This window comes from Saimiri boliviensis, chromosome 9 (assembly GCF_048565385.1).
Source record: "Saimiri boliviensis isolate mSaiBol1 chromosome 9, mSaiBol1.pri, whole genome shotgun sequence".
Classification (NCBI taxonomy): Eukaryota; Metazoa; Chordata; class Mammalia; order Primates; family Cebidae; genus Saimiri; species Saimiri boliviensis.
Genome location: NC_133457.1, coordinates 98,687,689 through 98,713,874, shown reverse-complemented (window position 1 = coordinate 98,713,874; position 26,186 = coordinate 98,687,689). Strand labels below are relative to the sequence as shown.

The window sequence follows — 26,186 nt, the reverse complement described above, 5'->3', positions numbered from 1 at the left end:
CAGGATTAACAGTGGGTACTGGAGTCAGCTGTGTGGTTTTGGTTACATTACTGAAGCTTTCTGTTTCTATATCTTGGTTTCTTGACCTGTAATACGGGTAGAATGTGTGGTTTTTATCTCAGTGAAGCTGTTACAAGGAGTAGAAATAGAGCTTTCACAGGGCTGTTTGATGTTTCCTGAGGGCCTTTTTGATTCAGGAACTGTTCCCGATGCAGAGGATACAGTACAGTACCTGGCACCTAGCAGGTGATCCATAAATGTCGACTATAATCACGGTTGTTATCACCTTTGCTGGGGCTCATAGACAAAGTGACCTTTCACCTGGCTATTGAAGGAAGGGTTTCTACTAGAAAGAGGGCAGAGAAGGATGGCTTAGGCAGAAGGAATAGCCTAAGAACAGACACCGAAGAATGAAACAGCATAATGTTTTCAGAAATTGGGAACAGTCCAGTGTAGCTGGAGGACAGGGTGTGTGTGGGAGAGTGGTGAGAGGTGAAGCTGGAGAAATGAGACCCAGCGGTGAAGGGTCTTATTTGCTGTTGAAGTTTAGACTTAACCCAATAGATGAAATGGAACCTTCAGAAGTCTTTAAAGACTTGCTTGCCACAATCTAAACTGTTTTAGAAGGTTTCTTTGGTGCTTTTGTGGATGGACTTGGATGGGAGGGAATTGGGAGACCACTAAGGAGGAGAGGGAAGAGCCTGCTGAAGAGAGATGACGAAAGCAAGAACTGTGGGGATCAATGCTCCAGAGGAGTATCCACAGGGCTTGGTGACTGGTGGAAGGAGGAACATGGGAGCCGGAGGGTGAAGGTGTCGCCAGGGTATCCAGCTGGATGTTGATGCCAGTTACTGACAAGGAATAGCAGGAGGAACAGATTTTTCCTTCCCCAAGACTACTTCAGTCTGTGGAAGGAAGACTGCTTCTTCCTCATCCTAGGAGCAAGCATTCTAAAACTCACAAGTCCATTCGACTAGACTGTGAGCCTTGTCTTCTCTCTTGGGCCTTGTTGTCAGCCCATTTCAGACAAGCAATTATTAATCTCAGGCAATTAGGGCAGAAGATGGCTGTGTTTACTTCCCTCCTTGTGTCTCCTCAGGGAGAGAGAGGTGAAAGTCATGTGTTTGTTTTCACCATACCATACGAATGGATGGAGTTGGAGCGTTAGCGTCTGTTCTCTGGTAACAGACACATGGGCCTCTTCTCTCGCCTACTCCCAATCCATAGAGAATCATGTTAAGTCAAAAAGTTCTTTTCAGTGTTTTCCCTTTCTTGGCCAGTTTCCTACCAAAACATCATTCAGAGTTTTGGCCCAATCAAAGAATCAATCCCTAGCCCACACTAGCTGTTGGGTTCTAGAACAGCACCTTTCCTACTACTGCCACCTCCCTATCTCAGAGTGACCTGGTTCTGAGTCAAGAGTCTATGGCTTAGCAGCTGTGTGGGGGCCTCTACTGGTGTCACAGCTTAGCTGGGCATGATCCTGTTCATACACAGTCATATTTGTGGGTACCCTGGATACAAGATGTCATAACCGGCAGTGTCGGTATGGTGAGACAGTGCCCACAAAGCCCCGTAGAAGTCTGTCCTATTACTTCTAGCTTCCGTCTTTCTCTGCCTCCCTTCTACTTTCTGTCAACCCAGAGGTGTTGTAGCTGGTGAGTTTCCTTGGTTTAAAGAATAGAGCTCACAAGGCCGGGCGCGGTGGCTCAAGTCTGTAATCCCAGCACTTTGGGAGGCCGAGGCGGGTGGATCATGAGGTCAAGAGATCGAGACCATCCTGGTCAACATGGTGAAACCCCGTCTCTACTAAAAATACAAAAAATTAGCTGGGCATGGTGGTGCGTGCCTGTAATCCCAGCTACTCAGGAGGCTGAGGCAGGAGAATTGCCTGAACCCAGGAGGCGGAGGCTGCGGTGAGCCGAGATCGCGCCATTGCACTTCAGCCTGGGTAACAAGAGCGAAACTCCGTCTCAAAAAAAAAAAAAAAAAAAAAAAGAATAGAGCTCACAAAGTTCTTTTCTCTCCATTCCCTCATCTGCGAAGTTGTCACATTTATAACCCTCCCTTTTCCAAGGTAGTTTTTAAATGTTTCAAGTATATAGACCATTTTGATGGCAAAAGATCTCATTGATCATCTCTTCCTGTTTGTCTCCAGAGCTGGATTAGCAGAGGGGTAAAACTCCTTGGACTGAATGAAGTGGCTGGTTCCTCCTTTTATGAAATACCATTGAGAGGATGTGTTATTTTTATTTCTTTGTTTGAAACGGTCTAACTCTGTCACCCAGGCTGGAGTGCAGTGGTTCAGTCTTAGCTCACTGCAGCCTCAACCTCCTGGACTTAAGTGATCCTCCCACGTCGCTCAGACTCCTAAGTAGCTGGGACCACAGGTATGACACCACACCCAGCTAATTTTTTTATTTTTATTTTTGTAGAGATGGAATTTCGCTATATTGCCGAACCTAGTCTCTAACTCCTGGGTTCAAGCAGTCCTTTCACCTTGGCCTCTCAAAGTGCTGGGATTACATGTGTGAACCACCATGCCCGGACTGTTAACTTTCAGTAAATAGTTGACACCACACTAGTGAGAGTGAGCATGGGTATTGTAATTTTAAAACATCATTACAAGACACCTGTTGGACTTTATACCTTGGACCACTAATTGCACCCTACTGATTTCTGGGCCACTTGGAAACTCCTATTGTAAACTAGGGCTCTCTAGCCTGAGTTTTAGAGTATCCTATTGTCTTAAGCCACCTGAAAGGGAATAGCTGTTTTTTTTTTTTTTTTTTCCAAAGAAATTAGCTTTTTTCAGCCATGCGTGGTGGCTCACACCTGTAATCCCAGCACTTTGGGAGGCCAAGGCAGGAGGTCAGGACTTCGAGACCAGCCTGACCAACATGGTGAAATCCTGTCTTTACTAAAAATATAAAAAATTAGCCAGGCATAGTGGCATGCACCTGTAATCCCAGCTACTTGGGAGGCTGAGGCAGGAGAATTGCTTAAACCCAGGAGGCAGAGGTTGGAAAAAAAAAAAAAAAAAATTAGCTTTTTTTTCTTGTTTCTTTTTCTTTATTTTTTTGTTTGTTTGCTTTCAGAAATTAGCTTTTTTCTAATGACAAAAACAAAGCATGTTCATTTTAGAAAGTTTAGAAAATATAGTGAAGCAAAAACGAAAAATCATTTATAATTCCACTATACAGAGATAACCACTATGAACTTTGTGGCATTGGCTTTTTTTGGTAGTCCGAGATTGGGCAATTTACAAAAGAAAGAGGTTTAATTGGACTTACAGTTCCACATGGCTGGGGAAGGTCTCACAATCATGGCGGAAGATGAAAGGCACATCTTACATGGAGGTGGCAAGAGAGAATGAGGAGGAAGCAAAACTGGAAACCCCTGATTAACCCATCGGATCTCGTGAGATTTATTCACTATTACAAGAATAGCATGGGAAAGACCTGCCCCTCGCCCCGCAATGATTCAATTACCTTCCCCTTGGCCCCTTTCACAACAGGTGAGGATCCTGGGAGATACAATTCAAGTTCACATTTGGGTGGGGACACAGCCAAACCATATCATTCTGCCTCAGCCCCTCCACATCTTGTGTCCTCACATTTCAAAGCCAATCATGCCATCCCAACAGTCCCCCAAAGTCTTAATTCATTTTAGCATAAACCCAAAAGTCCACAGTCCAAAGTCTCCTCTGAGACAAGGCAAGTCCCTTCTGCCTTTGAGCCTGTAAAATAAAAAACAAGTTAGTTACTTCCTAGATACAGTAGGGTACGGGCATTGGGTAAATACAACCATTACAAATAGGGGAAATTGGACAGAGCAAGGGGGCCACAGGCCCCATGCAAGTCCAAAATCCAGAAGGGCAGTCAAATCTTAAATGTCCAAAATGATCTTCTTTGACTCCATGTCTCGCATCTGGGTCATGCTAATGCATGAGATGGGTTCCCATGGTCTTGGGCAGCTCCGCCCCTTTGGCTTTGCAGGGTATAGCCTCCCTCTCAGCTGCTTTCAAAGGCTGGTGTTGAGTGTCCATGGCTTTTCCAGGCCCACTGTGCAGGCTGTCGGTGGAGCTACCATTCTGGGATCTGGAGGACGGTAGCCCTCTTCTCGCAGCTCCACTACGTAGTGCCCCGGTAGGAACTCTGTTGTGGCGGGGCCTCTGACCCCACATTTCCCTTCTGCACTGCCCTAGCAGAGGTTCTCCATGAGGGCCCTGCCCCTGCAGCAAACTTTTGCCTGGGTACCCAGGCTGGAGTGCAGTGGCGTAATCTTGACTCACTGCAACCTCTGCCTCCCAGGTTCAAGCAATTCTCCTGCCTCAGCCTCCCGAGCAGCTGGGATTACAGGTGTCCACCACCATGCCTGGCTAATTTTTATATTTTTAGTAGAGACGAGGTTCCACCATGTTGGCCAGGCTGGTCTCAAACTCCTTGTCTCGATCCGCCTGTCTTGGCCTCACAAAGTGCTGGGATTACAGGCGTGAGCCACTAGGCCTGGTTGGCTTTTATTCTTTTAAAAAATGTTTGTGCATGTTTTTTTTTTTTTTTTTGGAGAAGGAGTTTCGCTCTTGTTACCCAGGCTGGAGTGCAATGGCGCGATCTCGGCTCACCGCAACCTCCGTCTCCTGGGTTCAGGCAATTCTCCTGCCTCAGCCTCCTGAGTAGCTGGGATTACAGGCATGTGCCACCATGCCCAGCTAACTTTTTGTATTTTTAGTAGAGACGGGGTTTCACCATGTTGACCAGGATGGTCTCGATCTCTTGATCTCGTGATCCACCCGCCTTGGCCTCCCAAAGTGCTGGGATTACAGGCTTGAGCCACCGCACCCGGCCGTGCATGTTTTTTAAATAAAATAATATGTATCTCTTTTATAAACTTCATTTAAGAGGATATTATAAACATCTTTCTATCTCATTGCAAATTCTTAATAGCATCATGCTTAATGATTCCATAGTAGTCTGTTTTATATAGGAAGTGAGGACATTGCTAATAAAATTAATGTATTTTCGTTTTAAAAAAAACATGACCTAGCCGGGCGCGGTGGCTCAAGCCTGTAATCCCAGCACTTTGGGAGGCTGAGGCGGGTGGATCACGAGGTCAAGAGATCGAGACCATCCTGGTCAACATGGTGAAACCCCGTCTCTACTAAAAATACAAAAAAAATTAGCTAGGCATGGTGGCGTGTGCCTGTAATCCCAGCTACTCAGGAGGCTGAGGCAGGAGAATTGCCTGAATCCAGGAGGCGGAGGTTGCGGTGAGCCGAGACCGCGCCATTGCACTCCAGCCTGGGTAACAAAAGCAAAACTCCGTCTCAAAAAAAAAAAAAAAAAAAAAAAAAACATGACCTGACAAACATGACATGTCAAAACATGAATGACATCAACGTAGCATGTTAGGAAGGGGTGTTGTAAAGAGTAATAAGTGTTGCAACAGCGAAAGGGATGGGTTTCTAGCTCTGAATATCATAAGCAATAATTGTAGGCTTAATAAGTTGGTACATTAGATAGAATATGGATGTTAATAGACTTGATCCCTTTATACATCTTTGGGCTGAAATTTTGTAAAATCTTTCTGGGTCTCAAAATTGTACAAGAATTATGCCTGTAGTGTCTCAGGTTGCCAAAGATAGACAGATTTGACTTTCTTGGTTTCTTTTCATTGGAAATCAAGCCAAGAAGCTCTTACTGTGTGAATTTGCATAGAACCTTGTGTACCAGGAGGCACTTGGCAGGTGATTGTTTGAGCAGTTATGGAAAGTTTTGTGTTCAGAGGGACTCACTGAATCTAATCATGATTAATGAGGCTGGATTATTCTCTACATTTCTTTCTTTTTGCAGGCAGTGCTTTCCTCAGTGCTATTTTTCTTGCCTTAGCGACATACCAGTCTCTGTACCCACTCACCTTGTTTGTCCCAGGACTCCTCTATCTCCTCCAGGTAAGCACTTGCTGGCCACAAGCCAGCACCCAAGTGACATTTAATACATGGCCTGGTCCCTGCTGGGGGGAAGGAAGGGCATGGGTTAATACAGGAAGTGGGAAGCTTGCTCCTACTTGAAAATACAAACATAAAGAAACTTGACTAACTTTAAACAGAGTGGACTTAATGATCATTAAGTCCCAACTACAGTAGACTTTCCCATATCTGCAGAAGCTATGTTCTAAAGCCCCTAATGGAGGCCTGAAACTGCATATGGTACCAAACCCTATGTACTATGTGTTTTTCTGTCTAATAACTGAGACAACTACTAAGTGACTAATAGGCAGGGAGGGATACATCGGACAAAGGGTTGATTCATGTCTCGGGTGGGACAGAGCAGGATGGCGTGAGATTTCATCACACTACTAAGAATAGTGTGCAATTTAAAACTTATGAATTGTTTCTGGAATTTTCCATTTAAGGACCACAGTTGACATCAGGTAACTGAAACCATGGAAAGCGAAACCTCGGATAAGAGGGGGTCATTACTATATGCATATCCTTGGGAATGTTTTAACTGCATATTGTTGTGCATATTTGCAAATGCAACTATCTTGCATTTTTCTTTTCTCAACTAATGTACATAGATCCTCTCTTAGCTCATTTTTTTTAACTTTTCTTTATAATAACACTCATCTTGTAAGATTCTTAGAGGACCTAAATGGAGTAGGTGCATCTGATACAATGCTTGGAACATAGTGCGTGAGCAATAAACAAACATTAGTTGAAGAATACAAATTGCTGACATTTACTGAGAATGTATTACATGTTAGGCATTATGCTAAGCACTCTGTAGGCATCGTCTCATTTCAACCCATGAGAACTTTATGGAGTAGGTCATATTATTAGCCATATTAGACACATGAATTGAAACTGGAATGTTGGGAGGTTAAGTCACTTAAGATCGCAGGACCAGCGAATGACATTGCTGAGATGTGAACTGTGGCTGTCTGATGCCAGAGCCTGCTCTCTAATCACCTTTTTCTACTCAAATGAGAATCATACATGTTTCTTCAGGAGGAAGTAACTGCATGCAGGCTCCACATGATCCAAATCCATTCTTATAAGAGAAATCTTTCTTGAAAGTGTATAGGTGGCAGTGCCAGGACCGAAACCCAAAAATGTCTGATTTCAGAGTGTTTCTTAATCACATGCACTGCTAAAACGGAGTGTGTATTCCATTTATTGAAATAGGCCATATGCATGTTATTTTAAGTGATTTCATAATATCATGTTGACACAGACAGTGATTCATGGTTTGCTTGATCTTTTTCTTATTTTGGGAATCTGAGATATGTCTTTATTTATATTTGAGATATGTCATTATTTATATTAATTGTCACTAATAAAAATAATGTAGAAAAAAAATTTTTTTTGAGAGCAGGGCCTTGCTCTGCCACCCAGGTTGGAGTGCAGTGGCACAATCTCAGCTCCCTACAGCCTCTATCTCCCAGGCTCAGTCGATCCTCTCATCTTAGTCTCCTGAGTAGCTGGGACTACAGGTGTGTGCCACCACATCCAGCTAATTTGTTGTAGATACAGGGTTTTGCCATATTGCCCATGCTGGTCTCGAACTCCTGAACTCAAGCAATCTGCCTGCCCACCTTGGTCTCCCAAAGTGCTGGATTTATAGGAATGAGCCACTTCACCCAGCCAGAAATTTGTTTTTATTTGTTTTCTTTTTTCTCCCTCTCTTTTTTTCTGAGACACGGTCTCACTCAGTTGCCCAAGATGGAATGTGCAGTGTTGCAATCACAGTTCACTGCAACCTCAACCTCCCAGGCTCAAGCAATCCTCCCACCTCACCCTCCCAAGTAACTGAGACTACAGGCATGCACCACCATACCCAGCTAATTTTTGTATTTTTTTGTAGAGAAGAGGTTTTGCCATGTTGCCCACACTGGTCTCAAACTCCTGGGTTCAAGCGATCCTCCCACATTGGCCTCCCAAAGTGCTGGCATTACTTTGGGTAATGAGCACCATGCCCAGCTTGAAATTATTTTCTTCAAGTATGTTCCTTTAGCTAAATCACTGGACCCAAGGGTGAAAAGTTTTATTGTTCTTATTAGGGAGTTATACTAGATTGTTCACCAGAAAGTCTGAGCCAATTTGCAGTGCCACCATCAGTATCTAAAGAGAAGTGAACCACTTGCCTCCCCATCTGCCAGTACTGGCTTTTCAAGTTTGATTTATGATTGCCAGTTCAGTAGATGTATCACCACACTGTGAAGTTATTTTGCTTTGATTTTCTTTCTGCATTCTTGCTGAGTTGAAGCATTTTCCCACATAACAGTGTGCTGCTTGTATTTTCTTCTATATTTCCTATTTGTGGCTTATTCTTTAGAAAGTCTAAGCACTACGAATATATACAGCCAGATTTTTGATACAACTATGTATAAAATAAATAGTATAGTATTTATTCATACACATGAATGGACCAGAAATTTAAAAATGGTTTCTGAGCTTGTCCAACCTGCAAAAAAGGAATAAATAAATAAAGAAGATAAAAATGGTTTCTTAAGCCAATCTCTACACACCACTTTATATAAAACAACTTTTGTTTAAAACTAAAGGAACTTTCCTCCTGACGCTAGTGGATGGTACAACTGACTCACGAAGTCAAGCAGCTCCTCTTCCAGTATTTACTAAGCACCTATAGTGTGCGAGATACTATGCCAGACTGCAGACATAAAACAACTGAAGCATGCTAAGCCAGGTGAGTGCTCCAGGAAAACTGCTTTGGCAGCAGCCTGTGGGGTAGATGGGAGTAGGAAGAGTTGAAGTTGGGAAAGCTTAGAACATTGTACTAGATCAAGTCAGAGGGGTAAATTGTGGCCCAAGCCAGTATTGGAGGAGATGGAGAGTTGAGAGACTAGATGCAGGGGAATTCTAGGAGGAGGTCTGTGCTTGGCAACTGTCTATATATGGAGGACAGGAGTGGAAGGAGTTTGAGATGAACTTCAGGATCCCATTTATGCAGAAATTAAAACTCCACCCCATAATATATATATATATATATATATATATTTTTTTTTTTTTTTTTTTTGAGACGGAGTTTCGCTCTTGTTGCCCAGGCTGGAGTGCAATGGCGCGATCTCGGCTCACCGCAACCTCCGCCTCCTGGGTTCAGGCAATTCTCCTGCCTCAGCCTCCTGAGTAGCTGGGATTACAGGCACACGCCACCATGCCCAGCTAATTTTTTGTATTTTTAGTAGAGACGGGGTTTCACCATGTTGACCAGGATGGTCTCGATCTCTTGACCTCGTGATCCACCCGCCTCGGCCTCCCAAAGTGCTGGGATTACAGGCTTGAGCCACCGCGCCCGGCATATTTATATATTTTTAATAAGTATATGAAGTAGCCTGGTGTATTATTCCATTCTTACACTGCTGTAAAGAACTGCCCGAGCCAGGCATGGTGACATGCCTGTAATCCTAGCACTTTGGGAGGCTGAGACCAGTGGATCACTTAAGGTCAGGAGTTTGTGACCAGCTTGGCCAACATGACAGAACCCCATCTCTACTAAAACTACAAAAACTAGCTGGGCATGGTGGAGTGTGCCTGTAGTTCCAGCTAGTCGGGAGGCCAAGGCAGGAACATTGCTTGAACTCAGGAGGCAGAGGTTGCAGAGAGCTTAGATTGTACCACTGTACTCCAGCCTGGGTGATGAAGCAACACTCTGTCTCAAAAAAAAAAAAAAAAAAAAAAAAGAACTACCCAAGACTTGGTTATTCTTTTATTTATTTATTTTTGCTGATGGTACATGAAATAATTTTTTTTTAATTTTACTTTAAGTTCTGGGATACATGTGCTGAACATGGAGGTTTGTTACATAGGTGTATATGTGCCATGGTGGTTTGCTGCATCTGTCAACCCATCATCTAGGTTTTAAGCCCACATGCACTAGGTATTTGTCCTACTGCTCTCCCTCCCCTTTTCCTTCACCTCCTGACAAGCCTGATATGTGATGTTCCCCTCCCTGTGGTCCATGTGTTCTCATTGTTCAACTTCCACATATGAGTGAGAACATGTGGTGTTTGTTTTCTGTCCCTGTGTCAGTTTGCTAGGGATGATGGTTTCCAGCTTCATCCATGTCCCTGCAAAGGACATGAACTCATCCTTTTTTATGGCTGCATAGTATTCCATGGCATATATGTGCCACATTTTCTTTATCGAGTCTATCATTGGTGGGCATTTGGGTTGGTTCCAAGTCTTTGCTATTGTAAGTAGTGCTGCAGTAAACATACATGTGGATGTGTCTTTATAGTAGAATAATGTATAATCCTTCGGATATATACCCAGTAATGGGATTGCTGGGTCAAATGGTGTTTCTCGTTCTAGATCCCTGAGGAATCGCCACACTGTCTGCCACAATAGTTGAACCAATTTACTCTCCCACCAACAGTGTAAAAGCATTCCTATTTCTCTGCATCCTCGCCAGCATCTGCAGTTTTCAGACTTTTTTTTTTTTTTTTTTTTTTTTTTTTTTGAGACGGAGTTTCACTCTTGTTACCCAGGCTGGAGTACAATGGCACAATCTTGGCTCACCACAACCTCTGCCTCCGGGGTTCAGGCAATTCTCCTGCCTCAACCTCCTGAGTAGCTGGGATTACAGGCACGCGCCACCATACCCAGCTAATGTTTTGTATTTTTAGTAGAGACAGGGTTTCACCATGCTGACCAGGATGGTCTCGATCTCTTGACCTTGTGATCCACCCGCCTCAGCCTCCCAAAGCGCTGGGATTACAGGCTTGAGCCACCGCGCCCGGCCTGTTTTCAGACTTTAATGATCGTCATTCTAACTGGTGTGAGGTGGTATCTCATTGTGGTTTTGATTTGCATTTCTCTAATGACCAGTGATGATGAGCTTTTTTTCATGTTTGTTGGCCACATAAATATCTTCATTTGAGAAGTATCTGTTCATATCCTTCACCCAGTTTTCGATGTTTTTTTTTTTTTTTTTCTTGAGACGGAATCTTGCTGTCTTGCCCAGGCTGGAGTGCAGTGGCATGATATTGGCTCACTGCAACCTCCACCTCCTGGGTTCAAGCAATTCTCCTGCCTCAGCCTCCCGAGTACCTGGGACTACAGGTGTGTGCCACCACACCTGGCTAAGTTTTTTTTTGTATTTTTATTTGAGACAGGGTTTCTCCATGTAGGTGAAACCATTTCCTTTCTCAGACATGGTGTGAAAGGGAAAAAGCCAGTTATCCAAATAAAGTCTTAAAGGAAGTTAACAAAGTTTTTACACCTAAGCTCTTGGAATCCCAAGAAGAGATCCAGGAGCTCTTACCCTCATTTTTACCTGTTCTAAAAAGAAAGGAAGCTAATAGCCCTGCTACCTCTGCCCAGGCACCCACCTAGACATAGCAAAAATAACAGAAAGTAGGGAAAGAAAAAGTAAGGTATGAAAACTCTAGATATGGCCCCAGAGAAGGCTGGGGAAGGACCCAGTTATCAAGAAATAACTGATTGAGTTTGGCTCCTTTGGTGTAAGCTACCGTCACATGACCTGACCCAAGCTCCAGAAAGTATAAAAAAAATCACAGGATTAACGTTTTCAGTTCAAAGACAAGAAAAGGTCAGACTGGATTAAAGCACAACCAAAAGAGCACTCACAGGGTGCTTTTCCCCTAGTGTCTGTAACTGTCTTTGAAAGAATATTAAGGCCTCAAACCATCCAAGGGAATCTGAGCCTTTAGAAATCCCAAGCAAAAGGAAGGAGGGAACTAGAAACTTCCCAGACTCTGCCATGAGTGTCTCAGCAAGCCTGGCAAGCCTCTCCTGGTCTCCCTCGCCAGCCTTACAGCTTCAGCTTCTTGGTCCTGTGTACTTGGCTTTCCTTCACTGGAGCCTCCTGTCCCTGTGCATGTTAGGGCTCTTTATTTTATTCCACATGCTATCAAATCATAACATTTTAAGCCTCTCTCTAATTTGGAAACTAGGCTGTAAGCCAAGGTCAGAGGAAGAGTTGAGTTGCCGGAGAGAACCAGATGGGCTCAAACTACCATTCTCATAAGTGACTCACCAGGGAGCCAGAAGCAGTGTCCTCTCCCTTATCTTGTGTCTCATGAAGGAAAAAGAGGAAGAGCTTCACCTCTGGCACTGATCAGACACCAGTACTCTCTAGAAATTCCACCAGCAGAATGGAGGCAGGTTTATAGTGTCAAAGGAGGAAGTACAAACTAACATTTACAGTTTCTTTAACTTTAAAGAATGAATCATTTTCTTTTCCCCTCATCACCCCGCATACTGGTGATCATGTCCTTAATATACATTTGAATTCTAATCATCATAGCTAATATCTATTGAGCTCTGATCAGACTCTGTTCTAAACACTCGACATGTATTAACCCTTTGCAATAGGTATTATTTATATTATCCCTGTGGAGGCAGAGTGAAGTTAAACCGTCACTTGCTCAGGGTCACAGAGTTAGTAAGTGTCCAAACCAAGATATCAGAGCCTGTATCTTATTAATATTTTTAAAACATGCAGAATAGTTCGAATAATAATACAATAATCAACTATACGTCTATCTAAATATTAATACCTTACCTTATTTCATCTTTCTGCATGCATGCATATATTTATTTTTGCTGAACCATGTAAAAGTTGAACACATCATGACAATGACATTTCTCCCCAAAACATTTCTGCACGCAGCTGCCCAAAATAAGAACATTCTCCTATATACTATAATATTATCATCACATCCAGGTAATTAACAATTCCCTAACATCATCTAATATCTAGTCCATCTTCAAAATGTTCTAGTTGTCCCCCAAAACATCCTTTATACAGGTTTTTTGTTTTCCAACCCAAAACCCAATCAAGATTCTCCGATTTCCTTCAGTTACTGTGTCTCTTTGGTCCAGAATGGTTTCCCCTTTTTTCTTTTTCATGACACTGACATTTTGAATAGATTCAGATCAGCTTCCTTAAAAGACCATAGTACATTCTGGTTTGTCTTACTGCTTCCTCATGGTGTCATTTAACTTGTTCCTCTGCTCTTTCATTTCCTAAAAACCAAAAGTCAGATCTAAAGGCTTCATTAAGGGTAACTTTTTGGGTAAGAATGCTTCAGAGTTGATAATGTGTACTTTGTACTGCATCATGCCAAGCAATGTGTCATGTCAGGTTATTCCACTGTAAGTAAGAAGAGTTGGATTACTTAGCTAAGGTAGTGACTAACAGAACACTCCTTTGTAGAGATATGTTTTTCCCTTTGCTATTAGCAAAGAATCTAGAGGGTGGGAACTAGGGAGTAATGTTTTGGCACAATGCAAATGCAAATACATTGTTCTCCTAAAACCATTCACCCAGTGGTTTTACCATCCATGTGATGCGGACAGGAGGCAGGGAAATAATGGGTAGCAAAGGACAATTCCGGCCAGGTTCGGTGGTTCACACTAGTAATCCCAGCTCTTTGGGAGGCCGAGGAGGATGGATCGATCACCTGAGGTTGGGAGTTCAAGATCAGAAAATGTTTTTCTCCCTAATGCTATAGAGACTTGGGGAAAGAAAGATAATTATACATTTCTCTTCTTTTGTAATATAGTTGGGCTTTTTCTGAAGCAGTCTGAGAACTTTTATTTCCCTAAATATTTTTTATGTGTTAGCAACAATGTGACTTCTGGGATATTGTAACTGCGAGTTGAATTTTTCAGGTTGAGGTTGCACATAACCCTTGGAGCACATCTGGCCCACAGATATGGTTTATCTGACCCAGGTGTTTGATTTTTTTTTTGAAGTTAGTAGTCAGCATTTTTTTTTTTTTTTTTTTTTTTTTTTGAGACGGAGTTTTGCTCTTGTTACCCAGGCTGGAGTACAATGGCGCGATCTCGGCTCACTGCAACCTCCGCCTCCTGGGTTCAGGCAATTCTCCTGCCTCAGCCTCCTGAGTAGCTGGGATTACAGGCACGTGCCACCATGCCCAGCTAATTTTTTGTATTTTTAGTAGAGATGGGGTTTCACCATGTTGACCAGGATGGTCTTGATCTCTTGACCTCATGATCCACCCGCCTCGGCCTCCCAAAGTGCTGGGATTACAGGCTTAAGCCACCGCACCCGGCCAGCATTTTTAAAATCCATGTGAAAATTTTGTATTTCTGGCTTCTTTTGAGGAATTTTAAGATCTGTCCACTTTAGACAGAGCATATGCTCTTCAGATTGCCACAGTCCGTATGTTTCATTTCACTCGTTTGTTACCTGTCTGGTCCCCTGTAGGAGTGGGTGTGTGTGTGTGTGTGTTTGGTCCCCTGTAGGAGTGGGGTGTGTGTGTGTGTGTGTGTGGGGTCCCCTGTAGGAGTGGGGTGTGTGTGTGTGTGTGTGTGTGTGTGGTCCCCTGTAGGAGTGGGGTGTGTGTGTGTGTGTGTTTGGTTCCCTGTAGGAGTGGGGTGTGTGTGTGTGTGTGTCTGGTCCCCTTTAGGAGTGGGGTGTATGTGTGTGTGTGTGTGTTTGGTTCCCTGTAGGAGTGGGGTGTGTGTGTGTGTATGTGTGTGGTTCCCTGTAGGAGTGGTGTGTGTGTGTGTGTGTGTGTGTCTGTCTGTCTGTCTGTCTGGTCCCCTTTAGGAGTGGGGGGTGTGTGGGTGTAGGTGTGTGTGTGCTTGGTCCCCTGTAGGAGTGGGATATGTGTGTGTGTGTGTGTTTGGTTCCCTGTAGGAGTGAGGTGTGTGTGTGTGTGTGTGTCTGGTCCCCTGTAGGAGTGGGGTGTGTGTGTGTGTGTGTGTGTTTGGTTCCCTGTAGGAGTGGGGGGTGTGTGTGTGTGTGTCTGGTCCCCTGTAGGAGTGGGGTGTGTGTGTGTGTGTGTGTTTGGTTCCCTGTAGGAGTGGGGTGTGTGTGTGTGTGTGTGCGTGTGTGTGTGGTCCCCTGTAGGAGTGGGGTGTGTGTGTCTGGTCCTCTGTAGGAGTGGGGTGTGTGTGTGTGTGTGTGTGTGTGTGTGTGTGGTTCCCTGGAGTGGGGTGTGTGTGTGTGTGTGTGTGTGTGTCTGGTCCCCTGTAGGAGTGGTGTGTGTGTGTGTGTGTGTGTGTGTGTGTGTTTGGTTCCCTGTAGGAGTGGGGTGTGTGTGTGTGTGTGTGTGTGTGTGTGTCTGGTCCCCTTTAGGAGTGGGGTGTGTGTGTGTGTGTGTGTGTTTGGTTCTCTGTAGGAGTAGGGGGTGTGTGTGTGTGTGTGTGTGTGTGTGGTTTCCTGTAGGAATGGGGTGTGTGTGTCTGGTCCCCTGTAGGAGTGGGGAGTGTGTGTGTGTGTGTGTGTGTGTGTGTGTGTGTGTGTGTTTGGTTCCCTGGAGTGGGGTGTGTGTGTGTGTGTGTGTCTGGTTCCCTGTAGGAGTGGGGTGTGTGTGTGTGTGTGTGTGTGTGTGTCTGGTCCCCTGTAGGAGTGGGGGGTGTGTGTGTGTGTGTGTTTGGTTCCCTGTAGGAGTGGGGTGTGTGTGTGTGTGTGTGTGCGTGTGTGTGTGGTCCCCTGTAGGAGTGGGGTGTGTGTGGTCCCCTGTAGGAGTGGGGTGTGTGTGTGTGTGTGTGGTTCCCTGGAGTGGGGGGTGTGTGTGTGTGTGTGTGTGTGTCTGGTCCCCTGTAGGAGTGGTGTGTGTGTGTGTGTGTGTGTTTGGTTCCCTGTAGGAGTGGGGTGTGTGTGTGTGTGTGTGTTTGGTTCCCTGTAGGAGTGGGGTGTGTGTGTGTGTGTGTGTGTGTGTGTCTGGTCCCCTTTAGGAGTGGGGTGTGTGTGTGTGTGTGTGTGTGTTTGGTTCCCTGTAGGAGTGGGGTGTGTGTGTGTGTATGTGTGTGGTTCCCTGTAGGAGTGGTGTGTGTGTGTGTGTGTGTCTGTCTGTCTGGTCCCCTTTAGGAGTGGGGGGTGTGTGGGTATAGGTGTGTGTGTGCTTGGTCCCCTGTAGGAGTGGGGTGTGTGTGTGTGTGTGTGTGTGTGTGTGTCTGGTCCCCTGTAGGAGTGGGGTGTGTGTGTGTGTGTGTGTGTTTGGTTCCCTGTAGGAGTGGGGTGTGTGTGTGTGTGTGTGTGTGTGTCTGGTCCCCTGTAGGAGTGGGGTGTGTGTGTGTGTGTGTGTTTGGTTCCCTGTAGGAGTGGGGTGTGTGTGTGTGTGTGTGTTTGGTTCCCTGTAGGAGTGAGGTGTGTGTGTGTGTGTGTGTCTGGTCCCCTGTAGGAGTGGGGTGTGTGTGTGTGTGTGTGTGTGTGTTTGGTTCCCTGTAGGAGTGGGGGGTGTGTGTGTGTGTGTCTGGTCCCCTGTAGGAGTGGGGTGTGTGTGTGTGTGTGTGTGTTTGGTTCCCTGTAGGAGTGGGGTGTGTGTGTGCGTGTGTGTGTGGTCCCCTGTAGGAGTGGGGTGTGTGTGTCTGGTCCCCTGTAGGAGTGGGGGGTGTGTGTGTGTGTGTGTGGTTCCCTGGAGTGGGGGGTGTGTGTGTGTGTGTCTGGTCCCCTGTAGGAGTGGGGGGTGTGTGTGTGTGTGTGTGTTTGGTTCCCTGTAGGAGTGGGGTGTGTGTGTGTGTGTGTGTGTGTGTGTGTGTGTGTTTGGTTCCCTGTAGGAGTGGGGTGTGTGTGTGTGTGTGTGTGTGTGTGTGTGTGTGTCTGGTCCCCTTTAGGAGTGGGGTGTGTGTGTATGTGTGTGTGTGTTTGGCTCCCTGTAGGAGTAGGGTGTGTGTGTGTGTGTGTGTGGTTTCCTGTAGGAATGGGATGTGTGTGTCTGGTCCCCTGTAGGAGTGGGGAGTGTGTGTGTGTGTGTGTGTGTGTGTGTGTGTGTGTTTGGTTCCCTGGAGTGGGGTGTGTGTGTGTGTGTGTGTGTCTGGTCCCCTGTAGGAGTGGGGTGTGTGTGTGTGTGTGTGTCTGTCTGTCTGGTCCCCTTTAGGAGTGGGGGGTGTGTGGGTGTAGGTGTGTGTGTCCTTGGTCCCCTGTAGGAGTGGTGTGTGTGTGTGTGTGTGTGTGTGTGTGTGTGTGTGTGTGTGTCTGATGCCCTGTAGGAGTGATGTGTGTATGTGTGTGTGTCCACTAAAAGGTCTAGAAACAATGACCAACCCAGTATGAATGAACATTCTTAGTGCCCAAATTATGATCTTGAAATACCATTTACTCATTTAGAGGAACTGGGATTTCTTAGGGAAATGGCTAATTCTAGGTTTTAGGGCAGGAAATGTATAGGATAATCCTGGAATGTTGTGATAACAGATAACATGAAAGTTTCTCAAAGTCTACTGGAGTCATCTTGAAAGGACTTAGGATCTAACTTGAAAAGGCTGCCACAGACCAAAGATGGATAATTTGAGTTTCTTTTCTTTTTTTTTCCTGTCTGCTCATACCCAATCTTGTTAAGATAATTTGAGTTTCAATAGGGTAAGAATTGCAATAGATTAAAACTCATAAATATATTTAAATCCAGGAATTCATAATGTTACTAAAAAGGAAATCTACTTGGCTAAATTAGGAGAACTGATAAGAAATCAATTCATTGTCTTGAAAACTGGATAAATAAAAGGAAAAAAAATAAGTAGTTGTCCTGCCTTTCTTGTACTACTAGATAACCATAAAGTAGGTGGCGGAAATATCTCTTTACGAAATTAGTCCAGCTTATAAATGAAAATGAAATGATAGGTTAGTGTAATTTTACAACCCCTTTTGGTCTAAGTACTGAGCATCAATAACTACTAACATCAAAAACAAAAATCAAGCCTCCTGACAAAAAGAGCATATCACCACCAAGTTTTGCCAAAAGGACAAAATGCAAAATTGATTAAGCCTCTGGATATAGCTGCAATTTGCAAGAAGTACTGAAAACAAGATATATAATTAGAAAATCCAGTTTATGGGAAGTTACATGGGTTAAATGTCCTAGATTCTTCAACATATGAATTGTAAGAAGGAAAAAAAAAAGATATGGGCAGGAGTAGGATGGATTGGAGGAGCTGTAAATTAAGAGACGTAAAAATTGTATCAAAGATTTTAAAGACAGGCAAGACGTAAACTATAGGAAGGGATGCACATGTAAGTGAAAAACTGTAAAGAAATGCAAGGAAGTGATTATTATCAAAGCCAGGGTAGTGGTTACTTTCGAAGGAGGAGGGATTGTGGTTGGATCAGGGAACATATTGGAACTTGGGGAATGCCTAGGTAGTTCTTTCTCTTGACGTGCGTAGTGGTTATAAGGATGTTCACCTTATAATCATTCACTAAGCTGTCTCTTTGTTCTATATGATTTCCTGCATTTTGTGTTTGTAATAAAATGGTTTAAAAAATAGATAGATTTTGCTTTTCCTCCCTGGCGCTGCCAAGGTCACATGTGTGAGGCCTCTCCGTGGCTGCTGCAGATGCTACTGCCATGCCCTCTGTTGCCTCCTACCTGCTGGCTGCCCTTAGGGGTAACCCCTCCCCCAGTGCCAAGGACATCAAGAAGATCCTGGGCAGCGCGGGCATCGAGGTGGATGACGACCAGCTCAACAAGGTTATTAGTGAGCTGAACAGAAGGAACATTGAGGGCGTGATTGCCCAGGGTATTGGCAAGCTTGCCAGCCTAACTGCCAGTGGGGCTGTGGCTGTCTCCGCTGCCCCAGGCTCTGCAGCTCCTGGGCGGATCACCTGCTGGTTTGCCCCTGCTGCAGCAGAGCAGAAGAAAGATGAGGAGGAGGAGGAGTCTGAAGAGTCAGACAATGACATGGGATTTGGCCTCTTTGATTAAACTCTTGCTCTCCTGCAACTAAAGCCTTTTTACACATCAAAAAAAAAAAAAAAAGATTTTTTTAGGGCATCATTCTTCCAACCTTTCTACTTACATACATACATACATACATACATACATACATACATACATACATTTTTGTTGTTGTTGTTTTTTGAGATGGAGTCTTGCTGTGTTGCCCAGGCTGGAGTATAGTGGCACAATCTCGGCTCACTGCAACCTCACCTCCCAGGTTCAACTGATTCTCCTGCCTCAGCCTCCCAAGTAGCTGGGATTACAGGTGCCACCACCACACCTGGCTAATATTTGTATTTTTAATAAAGACAGGGTTTCACCATGTTGGCCAAGCTGGTCTTAAACTCCTGACCTCAGGTGATCCACTCGCCTTGGCCTCCTGAAGTGCTGGGATTACAGTCCCCAGCCCATACATACATTTTTCTTTTCTTTTCTTTTTTTTTTTTTGAGACAGTCTTACTCTGTTGCCTAGCCTGGAGTGCAGTGGCGTGTCTCACTGCAACTTCCACCCACCTAGTTCAAGCAGTTCCCCTGCCTCAGCCTCCTGAGTAGCTGGGATTACAGGCACGTGTCACCACGCCTGGCTAACTTATTTTGTGTTTTTTTAAGAGATGGGCCAGGCTGGTCTCGAACTCCTGACCTCAGGCGATCTGCCCTCCTTGGCCTTGCAAAGTGCTGAGATTACAGGCATGAGCCACCACGCCCGGACTTACGTACATTTTTCATAAGTCCTCATTTTAAGTCCTCATTTACTGTGAAGCAAAAGAGGTAAGAAGAAAGCCCACCTATTCACTAGGAAATTTGCAGTGTGAACCTTGTCGAAGTCAAATAAAATACAGAGACAAATCTCTAATGTTTTATTTAGAAAGTTGCAATTTGAGGCATCACGCAGACTGTATGATCTTTGGTATGTCTAGAGAACAAACAGAGGGTTAGGAGTTTTATTAGAAAATGAAATAGTATGTATTGCTTTGAAAGAAAGCTCATTGACACTACACAAGGTTTTGAGAGCTGGCAGTCTCTGATTGGTGAGTAATAGTGGTAGGTTAATGTAGTCTTAGAGACACAGCAGGCCTTTTCAGCAGCTGGGCTTATGGAAAATCTAATTCTTGGAGCAGGTGCTCTGTGCCCTGAGTGCTCTTTCCCCCACCCCTGATTTAGTTAGACATGACAAGAATGACCCAATTTATATAATCAACTTTTACAACCTCAAGATTAAGTTTGGCTCTAGTGTTTATAAACAACAAGCCATCAAAGGATTGCTGGAGATTCTTTTTTAGGAATTTTAGGTGTGCCTCCTTGTGTAACTAGGGTAGTCTTGAAAGATTAAGTGCAAGTTCTGTTTTCATAAATACATGCAGTACATACTTCCAATTACGTTATCATTTCAGGGCCCTGTTCCCCAAAGGAAACCTTGACTCCAAGACCATGTCTTCAAAACAGAATTACGCTTAAAATTTATTGCACATCTTGTAATCACAAGTTTGCCAAGAAAAAAGAATCCAGTCTAACACTGACGACACTTTAGGTTGAATAAAACACTGAGAAAAATGGTAGCAAATAGAAACTTGGTACTAATGGGATTTGGGATTTGCAAAGAGTGTGTGTTAGGACTCTCCTAAGAAAACTGCGTTTACCAGCCTACTTGATTCAGTTCTTCATGGCCTTGTTTTATTCCCTAGCCATATTACTTGTTTTTAAATATCATTAGTAGGGTGGAATGGGAAGACAAAACAATATTTTTACTTTAGAGGGTATTTTTTTTCTCTCTTGGTCTGTTTTCTTCCTTTTTTTTCTTCCTCCCTCTTCTTTGCTAAATGGCAGTCTTTTTCAGGAAGAAGATCAAGATGATTAGGGTATTAACTTAGAACCTAAATACCTTCTTCATTGAGTTTATCTATGGATGCCCCTTCTCTTTGTTGAATTCTTTTCTTTTTCTTTTCTTTCTTTCTTTTTTTTTTTTTTTTTGAGACAGAGTCTCGCTCTGTCAACCAGGCTGGAGTGCAATGGCGCGATCTCCGCTCACTGCAACCTCTGCTTCCCAGGTTCAAGCCTGCCTCAGCCTCCTGAGTAGCAGGGATTACAGTTACCTGCCACCAATGCCCAGCTAATTTTTGTATTTTTAGTAGAGACAGGGTTTCACTATGTTGGCCAGGCTGGTCTCCAACTTCTGACCTCAAGTGATCCACCCTCTTCAGCCTCTCAAAGTACTGGGATTACAGGCATGAGCCACCATGCCCAACCTTGAATTATTTTCCATCCCCAGAAATTTATCATTCTCTTGAAAGTTTATTTTTCTAGATCAGCACTATCAGTAGAATGTTTTGTGACTGTGGAAATGTTACGTATCTGTGTTGTCAATGCAGAAGACACAAGCCACATATAGCTATCAGGCGTTTTAAATGTGCTAGTGGGACAGAGGAACTGAATTTTTAATTTTAGTTAATTTATCCTTTAAATTAGAGTAGCCACATGTGGCTAGGGGACAGTACCTTTGTAAGTAGAGCTATGTGTATAAAGCTTAGAGAGGGGGCCATAGTGTCGGTCAGATTCCTCTTACCTAATGTCTGTTAACAATAATGCCATCTCCAGGTTAAAATTCTTCGCTGACTTCCATTATTCTTAAAGTCTTTACCATGGAGTTATGATGTCTCTAATTTATTTAAAAATACTTCTTCATGGACCATCTGATAGTGTATATGTGCCAGTAAGTTTCAGCCTCAACTTTGTGGGCAGTGAGTTAACCTCATGCCTGTAAGCATCCACACTCCATCATGGTCACCAACTTTACATCTGCAAGGCTGCACACTCTGGGGGGCTGCCATCAGTGCTACAATCTATAGTTTGATCAATGCCTTTACTAATTAGCAATAGTGACTGTCAGAAGCAGCTTGGATTTTTTTTTTTTTTTTTTTTTTGAGGCGGGTGGCGGGGGTGGGGAATGTCTCATTCTCCGTTGCCCAGGCTCGAGTGTAATGGTGTAATCTCAGCTCACTGCATCCTGTGTCTCCCAGGCTTAAGCAATCCTCCTGTCTCAGCCTCCCAAGTAGCTGGGACTACAGGCACTTGCCACCATGCTTGGCTAATTTTTGTAGAGACAGGGTTTTGCCATGTTGCCCAGGCTGGTCTTGAACTCCTGGACTCAAGTGATCTACTCATCTTGGCCTCCCAAAGTGCTGGGATTACAGGCTTGAGCTACTGCACCTGGCAAGTTTTTACTGGTGAGATTAGTGTCTTACTAATTAACAAAATGAATATTAGGAGTAGGCACTCATTGATAAAATTGAAGTATTCAAAAGCAGGATTGGGCTGGCCATGGTGGCTTATGAGCAACAGAGCAAGACCCTGTCTCTGCAAAAAATGAAAAAATTAGCCAGGCATGGTAGCATGTGCCTGTAGTTCCAGCTACTTGGGAGGCTGAGGTGGGAGGATTATTTGAGCCCAGGATTTAGGGGCTGCAGTGAGCTATGATCGTGTCACTGCACCCGCCTGGGTAAAAGAGCGAGACCCTAAAATATTCCTGTGTTTGCATGAAGAAGGAAGACAGATTTAGCAGGGCCTGTAACTTCTTTCCTTGGAGATGGCACCTGAGGCATAATTCCTTTTAATGATCCTTTGTCCTTTGGTTAGGATTTCTCGTTGCCTGATGTGACTCCAAGGGCAACAGAACCCTGCCTCGGGGATATTGTCAATTCTACCGTGAGTGAACCTTTTTCCTAAGAGGTGGCTGGACAACTAGAGGCAGAAAGAGCTGGGACTTAATGGAGCTTCTAGAGTAATTTGTGTGAACTGCTTTGTGTCTGGCTCACTAATGAATATCTGTTTAATAGATGTCTTTAGGCGTGCTAGAATTTGGTCTGGAACTTGCTTTGTTTGCCACAAGATTGTCGAAGAAGTACTAAGACTCACCCACCTGAAACGTTTTCTCAACTGTTAAAGAGTCTATGAGGTGTATGTGACCAAAATGGCTTCGCTCCTGCTTGACTTGGTTGTTCTCTACCTCTCAAGCTTATCTTGTTCCAGTTACTCCTCACTCCTCAACCTCAAACCACGCGCAGACCTTCCCTGTTCCTCCAGCGTGGCAAGTTCTGTCCCATTTCAGGTCCCATACCCATGATGTCCCGTCTGCCTTGAATGCACTTCTGCTTTATAATAATATTTGCATAGTTTAAAGGATAATAAAGAAACACTGTGTTCCACTACCCTGCCTAAGTAATGTAACATTTCTAGTCCTTTGGAAGCCCTGTGAGTCCCCCTTCTACATTACACTCCTTCCCTCTACCTCAGAGGTTATGACTACCCTAAATTTGTTGTTTATGTATTTTAAAAAGCATATAATGATGGGCGTTTTGCCTTGTTGCCCAGGCTGGTCTTTAACTCCTGGGCTCAAGTGAACCACTCACTCCAGCTTCTCAAATTGCTGGGATTACAGGCATGAGCCACCAGGCCCAGCCTCTTCTAAATTTTTTGTTAACCATTCTTTTGCTTTTCTTGAAAGTGTTACATATGTATGGCTCACTAAACAGTATATTAAATCTTACATTTTCCCAACATTTTGTAGTGAAAAATTTCAAAGAAAGAACAAATACAAACACTTATATACCTACAACTTATGTTCTACCATTAATGTTACCATATTTGCTTTATCACATATCCATCTATCCATCAATCTTATTTTTGATACATTTCAAAGTAAATTGCAGATGTTGTACATATCCTTGTGAACAATTCAGCATAAGCATTAACTGGAGTTCATTATTTACAGTCTTTTTCATCTTAGGTAGAATTTATATACCATGAAGTGCACAATTATTATTATTATTATTTATTTATTTATTTTTTTTTTTTTGAGACAGAGTCTCACTCTGTCACCCAGGCTGGAGTGCAGTGGTGTGATCTTGGCTCACTGCAACCTCTGCCTCCAGGGTTCAAGCAGTTCTTCTGCCTCAGCCTCCTGAATAGCTGGGATTACAGGGGCCCACCACCACGCCCAGCTAATTTTTTGTATTTTTAGTAGAGCCGTGTTAGCCAGGATGGACTCAATCTCCTGACCTCGTGATTTGCCCCCATCAGCCTCCCAAAGTGCTGGGATTACGGGCATGAGCCATCAGGCTGCCTGGCCACAAATGTTAATACAAACATCTGTATAATCCAAATTCCTGTCCAAATAGAGTTTTCTCAGGTCCTTTCTCCATTGATTCCCACTCCTATTCCGTCAGAGATAACTATTCTGAATATTGTTTTAACTGTAGATTAGTTTGACCTATTCTAAAACATCATATAAATGGAATGAAATAATAGGACTATTTTGTATAAGGCTTCCTTCCACCAGCTTGTTTTTGAGATATATCCATGTTGTTGCATGCATTCCTTTTTTTTTTTTTTTTTAAATAAGAAAAAGAATAAAGAAGAGGAAGAAAGAGAAAGAGAAAGAGGGAGAGAGGATGGGGGTATTGCTTTATTGCCCGGGCTAGAATGCAGTCTAAATATGGGTATGCCTATAATTGTCCTTAATAATGGAGACATTAAAGAAAATGAGGGAAGAGAATAACAAACAAGGAGCCAACCAACATTTCGTTTAAACTTCTAAATTGATATGATGTGGTACTGATAAGAATGTATATTTTGTGTATTTAAAGTGGAGAGTTCTATAAATGTTAATTACGTTTACTTGTTCCAGATCTGAGTTCAAGTCCTGGATATCGTTGTTAATTTTCTGTCTCATTGATCTGTCTAATATTAATGTTGAAGTCTCCCGCTATTATTGTGTGGGAGTCTAAGTCTCTTTATTAGTCTTGTATGTCTGGGTATTCCTGTATTGGGTGCGTATATATTTAGGATCTTTAGCTCTTCCTGTTGCATTGATCCTTTTATCATTATATAATGTCCTTCTTTGCTTCTTTGGATCTTTGTTGCTTTAACGACTATTTTATCAGAGGCAAAAATTGTAACTTCTGCTTTTTATTTATTCATTTTAGCTCTCTGTTTGGTTGGTAAATCTTTCTCCATCCCTTTTTTTGAGTCTTTGTGTATCCTTGAATGTGAGATGGCTCTGGATGCAGCTTACTGATGGGTTTTAGTTTTTTTTTTTTTTTTTTTTTGAGACGGAGTTTCACTCTTGTTACCCAGGCTGGAGTGCAATAGCGCGATCTCGGCTCACCGCAACCTCCGCCTCCTGGGTTCAGGCAATTCTCCTGCCTCAGCCTCCTGAGTACCTGGGATTACAGGCATGTGCCACCATGCCCAGCTAATTTTTTGTTTGTTTGTCTGTTTTTTGAGACGGAGTTTCGCTCTTGTTACCCAGGCTGGAGCGCAATGGCGCGATCTCGGCTCACTGCAACCTCCGCCTCCTGGGTTCAGGCAATTCTCCTGCCTCAGCCTCCTGAGTAGCTGGGATTACAGGCACGTGCCACCATGCCCAGCTAATTTTTTGTATTTTTAGTAGAGACGAGGTTTCACCATGTTGACCAGGATGGTCTCGATCTCTTGACCTCGTGATCCACCCGCCTCGGCCTCCCAAAGTGCTGGGATTACAGGCTTGAGCCACCGCACTCGGCCCACGGGTTTTAGTTTTTTATTTAAATTGCCTGTCTGCCTTTGGATTGGGGGATTTAGTCAATTTAAATTTAGAATTAATAATGATATATATGAGTTTAATACCATTTAATATCAGCTGGTTATTTTGCCCATTAGTTGATGTAAATTCTTCATTATATTGATGCTCTTTTTGGTATTTTTTAGAAAGGCTGATACTGTTTGTTCCTTTCTATGTGTAGTGGTTCTTTCAGAAGCTCTTGCAAAGCAGGCCTGGTGGTGATGAAATCTCTGAGTGCTTGCTTGTTCACAAAAAACTTTATTTTTCCTTCACTTATAAAGCTTAGTTTGGCTGGATGTGAAATTCTTGATTGAAAGTTCTTTTCTTTAAGGATGTTGAATATTGGTCCCCACTCTTCTGGCTTGTAGGGTTTCTGCTGAGAGATCTGCTGTAAGTCTGATAGGCTTCCCTTTGTGGGTAACCTGACCTTTCTCTCTGGCTGCCCTTAGTATTTTCTCCTTCATTTCAACCCTGGTGAATCTGACGATTATGTGCCTTGGGGTTGCTCTTCTTGAGGGGTATCTTTGTGATGTTCTCTGTATTACCTGAAGTTGAATATTATCCTGCCTTACTAGGTTGGGAAAATTTTCCTGAATAATATCCTGAAGCGTATTTTCCAGCTTGGATTCATTCTCTTCGTCACATTCAGGTACGCCTATCAAGCGTTGTTTAGGTCTTTTCACATAGTCCCATATTTCTTGGAGACTTTGCTCGTTCCTTTTTATCTTTTTTTTGTCTAATCTTGTCTTCCTGTTTTATTTCATTGAGTTGGTCTTCGACCTCTGATATCCTTTCTTCTGCTTGATCAATTCGGCTATTAAAACTTGTGCACACTTCACGTAGTTCTCGTGGTGTTTTTCAGCTCCATCAATTCACTTATTTTCCTCTCAAAATTGTGTATTCTTGTTAACATTTC

At 43.6% G+C, this 26,186-nt stretch overlaps 2 protein-coding genes across 3 annotated transcripts in view; both read left to right on the top strand.

Moving 5' to 3' along the window:
• The window catches only part of PIGU (phosphatidylinositol glycan anchor biosynthesis class U), a 120,818-nt gene that overhangs the window by 57,900 nt on the left and 36,732 nt on the right, over positions 1–26,186 (top strand). For both annotated transcript variants that reach the window (XM_010342683.2, XM_003932040.4), the window contains exon 7: positions 5,853–5,950. In XM_010342683.2, the coding sequence (XP_010340985.1) occupies positions 5,853–5,950 (98 nt within the window). The remainder of the gene's footprint in view (positions 1–5,852; positions 5,951–26,186) is intronic.
• Positions 9,047–21,587, top strand: LOC141585691 (large ribosomal subunit protein P2-like). The gene has a single exon (XM_074406417.1). It carries the CDS (start codon positions 18,304–18,306, stop codon positions 18,658–18,660), a length of 357 nt encoding a protein of 118 aa, XP_074262518.1. The 5' UTR covers positions 9,047–18,303; the 3' UTR covers positions 18,661–21,587.